Genomic DNA, 8,235 nt, shown 5'->3' with positions numbered 1-8,235 from the left:
GTCAAAAGGGACCATGCTTCGGCTTGTATGTGCTGTTCGTAGGTAGAAGCTCTATCACTGCTTCTGAGTAAGAATAAAACATGCTTCTCAAAAACATGCAGTATTTAAAGAACTACAAGTAATGCCTTTCTGTCTGAAAGGCTTGTTTTGAATTGAATTGCTACTTTTCAAAATCAGTTGTTGTATTTATAAGGGAAAACTACCCCTACTGAAAAGTGATTAGAATCTTTCCAACGGCTTGGAGACTCTAGCTGCTTCTTAAAGCTGAAATAATTTTCCAATAAGTTATTCTGACACAATAAACTGTGGGAAAGCAGGCCTACTACTGCTGTATACAGGACAGTGCAAGCAAATTCAGGCATGACCATTTTTCCCCCACAGGAGGAATGCCAAATGAGAATCTGTAGTTGTATAAACATCATACAAAATGATCTTCCACTTTAATATACTTGCCTATGAATGTTGTCTACATTGTAATTACCTAGTAACATCCAGATTTGACAGGGCATGAATCATGCTCACCCTTTTATTACACAAATACCTATTCTATAAGCAGCAGCTGTGCTGAAGTCTTTCTGTAACTTACACTAAATATAACTTCACATATAATGATGTAATTACACTAGATTTTTGCTTTAATATATACGACCTATTTGTTACCACATAATAGTTTATTAGATTTTTTTAAAATGACATTACAAAGAGCCTAAGGGCTGGTATTACAAGGTATATCGATACATTTCCTATGTTCACAAAATTCCCCTATTATTATGAGCTTTTATTACAATTTCCCCTCAGTTTTGAAAAATGACCTGTCATATTGCCTTCATAATACACAGGTGCTAATTTGGTGGTGTTCAAAGAGCAGTCTGGAGCATGGTCCACATATAACCATTGATTGCCACTACTGCTTTCTTAAATTTGTATTGCAAGCTGGAGCAGCATTGCAATGATTGTCAGTAACAGCTGACATTGGTCATTTTTCTTCACAAGTGACATAGTACAGACTCTTTAAATAAGAGTTTGCATTGCAAAAAATACTCTAATGTAATCCATTCAACTCCAGGCCCATAAACGTGGATATGATCAGAAAAGCAAACACCTTTCTAAACCAGAGTTCCAGCTAGTTGTTATTGAAGAAGGAAGGCTTTACAATTCTAACTGGATTCTCTCCTTTTTTGTTACTCAATATATCATTGCTTTGTCAGCAAACTGTTTTGTACAACAAGCCTGTGATTTAAACTGAAAGACCACATATAGACACTCCCACAATCCCATCCCTGTTCTGTCTAGTGTCACTATTTTAATCAGAATTATTGTTCAAAGGTGATGCTAAACAATGTACTGTCAAAGTAGTTTTACAGTATTAAAAAACTTAAATCCCATAGTGACATTTTTTCATAGTTAATAGTTCCTTGTCTGTCTAAATATAACAGATTTGAATGGCAGTGGTTGCTCAACTGTGTACAAACGTCTCTATGTTAAATCTCTATTTCTGGTTCATGCTCTAGGGAACACACAGGTAAGGTAACGCCAGGAGTAGGAGATAGGATTTTGATGTTCAGTGGCTCATGTTCCCAAAATCACCTTATTACATCTATGAGAAAACAACACATAGTCCTGAACTAGTTAAGTGACTGATACTAGAGCTAAGATTAATGCTAAGTTTCAGTCTTGTGCCTCACTCCACAAAGTTACGTAGGACACGTTAAGATTTCCATTTGATGGGAATCACTAGATGTTTAGCTATACAAAATGAAATGTCTAGAAAAAGTGTAAGAAAGAGAAAAAAGTGGCCTCACAAAAAATACACCCAGTAGTTGAGATACATAAGATCTGTGTTTTAATAACACAACTAATCGATCCTCATAACAAGAATTCAGAAAGTGAAATTACAGTACACAAATCAAAATATAAACTAACCTATCCCTAACTATACAATATACATTAGGAATGCAAGCTCTGTAACAATATAAAATGCTTTTACACACAGTAGTTGCAAAAAGCGGTTCTGTAATTCCAAGGATTTGTAGAAAAAAAAAAAAAGGAAGTCTTCCAGGATTCATCTTAAGTTATCAGCAACCTGTTGGGGAAAAATAATTTTTAAAATTACTCAAAAGAATTAAGGGAATCGTTCTTATCAGAAATCTTCACTGGGGTTCAGGCTAAGGGAACTGGCACTGGGGACAATGAAGCCCATAATAATTTGTATGTCTGTCAAAGTATCACAAAAAATAGGTACCTTAACAAACAAGATATATACCCGTTTCAAACACACTCGCCTACGGTATGGGCTGCATAGTATTCTAGACTTGAATTCAGAAATTCAAGCCAAAGAGAGGCTGAGACATGTCTTAGCCGCCTCAACCAAAAAGTTAATCTAACATGATACATCTAGTACTTCAGTTTATTTAACAGTTGCCTTCCATGGATTACAAAAATCAAGCTCTACAAAAACTGAAGTGAAACCTTAGTGCTCACATATAATAATTAAGCACCACACACACAAACCCCCCTTGTTTCTGCTTTAACAGTTTTGGCATACTTGAATTGCCCCCATCTTCTGAAATGCCTCTAGCAATTGTTGTAAATGCTGTGTGTGGTGTTACCTGAATTTATTTACATGGTTTTGTACTAGATTTTGAACTGCTGCTTGCCAAGTAGATGAAACATCTACTCCTCCAACATTTTAGTGTAATATAGGGGCAGGTTATCAATTAAGAAATTACATAATAAGAATATATAATACCACATTTACTTATCAATAAGAAATTTCTTTTTTCCAGTGAGTGTCGCCCTAGACTACACCTTGCCTCATGTCTGAGTGCTGTCTTACACCGTCCGAGTCAGGACCTGCTGCTCTGCAATGGTGTGTGTGAGTCACATACTCTCAGCAAGCTCCTAACTTACACAGGAGGAATTTACAGCTGATCGACAGTAATTCACTCATTAGGCCCAGTGCACAGCAGCAAGTCTGGTCTCCAGCAACTTACTGGCACTTGAAGTCTACAGGATGCAGCAGCAGATGGAAAAATAGCACCACACTCACACTGGCTTTCCAGCTATGGAAATTTGAGCTGCTATAGGTAACATACACAAGATTACAGTCTTTTTCAAAACACTCAGATACAGTAAAAGAAAACAAGAGAACAACTTGTTTGTTACCGATAATTTTTTCCCATCTCTTCTCCTTCCCATGCTGCAAAGATAGCCACTATTTCAGATCTCACTCAAGAGTACCAGAGGACGAATACAGCTTTTGCACTCCCTCAAAACTAACTAGGCACCAACAAAATAGCTCTCCTCCCAACATTTATGAGGAAAGCACCTTCAGTGAAGAGGCGAGTGGAAGCCTACTAAGGACAGCTTCTGAAGGCTTCCTATATTATAGCATAATATATAATTGTGTATATCTATCACACAATTATATATATATATACACACACTTGTATAATTCTGCTCTGCGTGCATTTCAGACTACCTCACAAATCAAAGGAAAAAGTCAATCTACTTTAAAGTCAGTAATTTCAAGCAACCCAAGGATTTGTTTCAAGGCTAGCAAGCAACTGTCTCACTTTAACTCTTGTTAGCAGCAGGGGTCTTGTTCTCGCCTTCCAATTCTTCCACTCCTGCTTGTGTCATGAGGTCTGCTATGTTCTTCTCCAGGTCGTCTATGCGACAGCTCATGTCATCAAGTTCACCGAAGTTAAGGAATACGACTGCAATCCAGTGGTGGTTGGGGTTTTTTTGTTTGTTTTTATCACAGCTTTGCTCAAGCTGTTATGGTCACTTTGAATTTATCTTACAAATCCCACTGGTAAATATACTTTAAAATACTTATGATTCTGTAGTGTATAACACCTATCTGACTTTTTAAAAAAAGGATATTTCTTCCAATTATTTGGTCAGACATAGTTTGAAATTTGTCCTGCATTTGCTGAAGCAATGTCTGCACCTAATAGAAAGGAAAAAAAGAAGTCTGATTTGTTTCCATTAAAGAGGTTGTTACAGTATTTAACCTCATGTAATGAGATAAGTACGTTTGCTTTCATTGGTATGCTCAGTTGCACACAAACTCTGCAGTAGAAGTCCATATTTAAGTACCATTTTATATACGTGTATATATATATATATAGGAACACACAGGAGAACTGAGGCTCACAGTAAACAACGTTAAGGTCTAGAAAATGCCAGTGTTCCGCAACCGGGAGTCAAACCACAACAGCTGCTGCCGGCACCCTATGTTAATCACATGATGACACTTCACACCCTACCTTAACCACATGATGACACTTTTTACACCCTACGTTAATCACGGTGCCACTTTTTTCGGTATCAGCCTCCCCCCGGTGCTCCCCAGCCCTCCCCGACACGGGTCACCCGCCCGGGCCGGCGAGCCCCAGCACCAGCGCGGCGCGGGGACACGGGCCGAGCCTACGCCCCGCCGAGGGGCCCACCGGAGCAGCCCTGCACCGGACGCTCTGCACACAGCGCCCGGGGAAAGGCCGCAGGCCCGGCGGCCCCCGCAGCAAGGGCCGCGAGTCGGCCAAGCTCGGCCGCGCCAGGGGCCGCCAACGGGGCGAGGCCGGAGGCTGCCGCCCCCCTTCCGCCGGCGCCTCTCCCCAGCCGGCGGCGGCCCGGCCGCCCTGCCCGGCGCTCCCCGACTCCGCCCGGGGCGCTGGGCCCGGGCCCGGCGGCCTCACCACGGCGGTGAGATCCTGCACGGTCTTCGGGTCGGTCTCGGCCATGGTCGGCTCGGCGGGCGCTGCGCTCCCGGCTCCGGGCTGCGGCGCTTCCGGGCCGCGCCCCCCGCTTCCGCGCCGCCTCTCGCGAGACGGCCCCGGTGCACTCTGGGCAGCGCAGTCTGCGCGGGCCCGGCGCCGGAGGGCCGAGCGGGCGGGAGGGGGGCGCTGGGGAACCGCCCCCAAAGCCCCCCCCAAGCCCCGTCTCCCGGCCGCCAGCTCGCCTCCACCCGCCCCCGTGGTGTGGGGGCGTCCCTCGGCAGCGTGCGGGGCTGCGCACACCTGCCAAGATGCCCGTGGCGGTGGGGCCTGGGCCCCCGGGGCCGTCGGCCTGTTCCCCTGCCGCCCCCTCACAGCGCTGCTGGCCCCACTGGCAGCGGGGCCTGAAAAGTAAGGCGCTGGGGGGGTTCCCCGTGTATGCTAACGCCGAGTGGGAGGCGAAGTCTCGAGTGAAAAGAGCACTGGCACAGGTGTACGGGAAAGGGAGGCGTTAAAAAAATACACCCCACCATCCCCCGAACCATAAGGTTACATGTAATCTCCCATTTAGGATGAGAGCTTTCCTCACACAGTGCTACAATAGTTTTGCTCAGGCTCTTAAACAAGAACTTTGTGACTTGGGGAGATACGTTACACATGTATTTTTCTAGACTGAAAAACGGTACTGTCTGAAGAGGCCATCTCCCTTTTTATCATTTTCATTTAAGCACTTAAGCCTGGCCAGCAAACATTTGCAGGTAATCTGGCTTCAGAAGGGGGCTCACTGTGGGAAGGGCAGCATTAGGGATTAGCACTGGAAGTCAGGAACATTACGTAAATGGATTGATGATTAAAGAGGAGAAATTATTGTGGCATATTGGCTTCATGAAGGAAAGCACAAATAACAAAGTTGCATGTATTAGATTAAATTCATGTCTACCACAGATTAGTGACATGGTCTTTAAGATACTATAAAGCTCCATAGACTGGATTTTTTGTGGTGGCGGTGGAAGCAGGATAAGCATTTACTAAGTGTAATTTTATAGGGTTTTTAGACCAAAACTCATTAGTTGTTTTTGTTTGTGAAGTGAGCCAATGTTTACACGGCTTGGTTATTGTGTACTGAGATAAGACACCATGAAGAGTGGTTCCAAAGAATGTTTATCAATATGGTGATAGGCATTTTATATATTTATATTTAAAAATACATTGAATATGAATTTGTAAGCGAGGAACATTCCCCATTAGCAGTAGATGATTCTCACATGTCTCATTTCACCTGAAAGCCAATTCAATGCACCGAGATACTCTTGCTTTATCCCATAACTGATAACAAATGTGAGATGCAGGGCGTTTGCATTACTAATCTGCCTTTTGGAGCACTACAGTAGTAATAAAAATACTTAGTGCTAGTTTGGGGAAATTTTGTTGTCTCTTTAAAAGTAAATATGGCTTCTAGTTATGAAATATGTTATGAAATTAACTCCCATTTATTTGTTTGATGTGTTTATGAAAGGCGGTTGGTTTTATGACCCCTGTCTTGAATCAGATAAACTGTTGTTTTGAAAATGTTGTCATATCTGGTCTCTTGATGCAGATCTCTCAGAGCTCTGAATGCTGGTGGGATCACACGACACACAAGCTGTGGCTGCTGACAGCCACTCCAGACCCCAAAGGATGCGGCATAGCAGCGTCTGTCTGGGGACTGTATCTTCCCCGGTACACTTTTGAACATATGACTGTACGGGGAAATAACATGGGGCTCACTGACATGGACTCTTTTCTGTGTGCACCACGTGTTGCTCAGGCAGACAATTGTAGCTTTCTGCAGTGAGTCCAGCAGATGCAAACACAGCAGGGAGAGGTCTGACATGTGGGTTCGCACCTTCTCGCCGCGAGCTGAGTGATCTTTATTCAATTATGTGTTCTGGTAAACTAAGTTGCTGTGTCCCGGTATCTTGTTTGTATTTGCTGCTCTTGGGTAGTGCAGAGAAGGGAGGAGCTTTCAGAAACTGCTTGATGTGTCAAGCTGTTGGAGGCCATTTCGGTCTTTTCTAGCCTCCTGACCAGGGTGTCAAGGCTACAGCCCATAGGCCAGATGCCTGCCAGGAGAAGACATATGGTCCAAAGCCTCCTCCCTGCAGCAATCCTCCAGATGTCAGCGGGTGGAAAATGCACATTTTTTTATTGGTTCTCCATCATTTAACAAGAAAAAATTACGGGTTGGCCTGATTCTCCAGCTTTTTTTCTTGTAAATGGTTTTGTTGCAGCTTGACACTACTGATTTGACTCCACACTTTGTGACCATACTGTTACCAGTTGTGGCAAGTTCAAATAAGCCACTTCAGAGATTCAGCTGGTGCCCTTTCTCAAACATCCCAATACTGCCTTCCATTGTAAGGTATGGATAAGCCCTAGATGGTTTTGATATCACTTAAAATCTGCATCCACTAAGCTGCTGTAACAGTCCTTGTGATGCAGGGAGTCAGATCTGACTAACAAAATGATTCCTCAGGCCATTAAGGTTTTTAATAAGTGTCAGCTTGTTCTTATAACTTCAGGATTTTTTTCATGTCAGGATAAAACATTTTAATTTGTCTCCTAGCATGGCATAGTTAAACAATGACTGAAAATTTGCAGGGTTTTGTCTTCTTTTTGAGACCGGACTGAAAGAAAATGCTATGCAAGGAGGACTGGTAGGATTAATGATCCTTTCACAGTAATGTTCAGAGATTACTAAAATGAATTGAACTGTAGAAGGCTGAATTCTCTTGCTAGCTTTTTACTGACAAAGTCTTAATTTAAAGTATACAGAGAATGAGGACCATTACAATTTACAAAAAGCCTGTTGTTTTCCTTAAAATCAAGGAAAATTCACAAAGATAAAGTTAAAAACAGTTAATGAAAGTCCTCTGAAATGCAGAGATATGTAGTTCCAGTGCAGAATGATTGGACATCATGTAGCAGTAAGTCATGGTCAGGCTTTGGGCAAAAGCAGGCACATTTTCAGTTTTCCAGAGAAGTCAAAATGAACTTCGCCGTTGTGGAAACATGACAGAGGCTTCTGGTACTGGTGTCTCTAGGTTGGAATCAGTTCCTGTTTCCTTCAGTGACATAGGATTAGAGCACAACTTGAAAAAAGTCTTTTAACGTAACAGCTTATTTTTTGGGCTAGTTAATGCCAGAATCACCTCAAGTAGTTAACGCTGCAGAATTAGTTGTTTATTTGTTGTTAGGTCTTCTTTCCAGTAATCATAACACAGGGATTGGGAGGCATCTAATAAAATATAAGTTTAAAAAGGCAGAATAAAATTTCCCAAAGGCAACTTTTGCAAAGACAGTTGTTTTTGCAAAAGACCCTGTTCTTACCAGAACCACTGTTGTTGAATCTATAATGACCTCAAAGAGTTGTGGTCCTATATTTACATCTATTTTTAATAGCAGCTCTTCCAGAGGACCTTGTTCTTGGTAGATCTCTGGTGCATTAGCTCAGTGGTAAGAGTTTAGAAAAGGT

General features: G+C 42.6%; 1 protein-coding gene across 1 annotated transcript; it reads right to left on the bottom strand.

Moving 5' to 3' along the window:
* Nucleotides 1-1,820: 1,820 nt before the first annotated feature.
* On the bottom strand, nucleotides 1,821-4,858 carry HSBP1 (heat shock factor binding protein 1). The gene is made up of 4 exons (XM_080410793.1): nucleotides 4,704-4,858; nucleotides 3,889-3,955; nucleotides 3,576-3,695; nucleotides 1,821-2,083 (listed from the first exon to the last, which is right to left on the bottom strand). The coding sequence occupies exons 1-3, from the start codon at nucleotides 4,746-4,748 to the stop codon at nucleotides 3,577-3,579; spliced, it is 231 nt and encodes a 76-aa protein (XP_080266919.1). The 5' UTR covers nucleotides 4,749-4,858; the 3' UTR covers nucleotides 1,821-2,083; nucleotide 3,576.
* Between the last annotated feature and the right edge of the window lie 3,377 nt (nucleotides 4,859-8,235).

Source organism: Falco punctatus (assembly GCF_963210335.1).
Source record: "Falco punctatus genome assembly, chromosome: 14".
NCBI lineage: Eukaryota > Metazoa > Chordata > Aves > Falconiformes > Falconidae > Falco > Falco punctatus.
This window is presented reverse-complemented; position numbering and strand designations above follow the sequence as displayed.

Excerpts from the sequence above, each read along its gene's own strand:
- HSBP1 (XM_080410793.1), bottom strand. The coding sequence starts at position 4,748 with ATGGCCGAGACCGACCCGAAGACCGTGCAGGATCTCACCGCCGTG. Across the intron at positions 3,956-4,703 it reads TGCAGGATCTCACCGCCGTG|GTGCAGACATTGCTTCAGCA; the intron begins GTGAGGCCGCCG and ends CCTTTCTATTAG. Across the intron at positions 3,696-3,888 it reads TGACCAAATAATTGGAAGAA|TTGATGACATGAGCTGTCGC; the intron begins ATATCCTTTTTT and ends ACTTCGGTGAAC.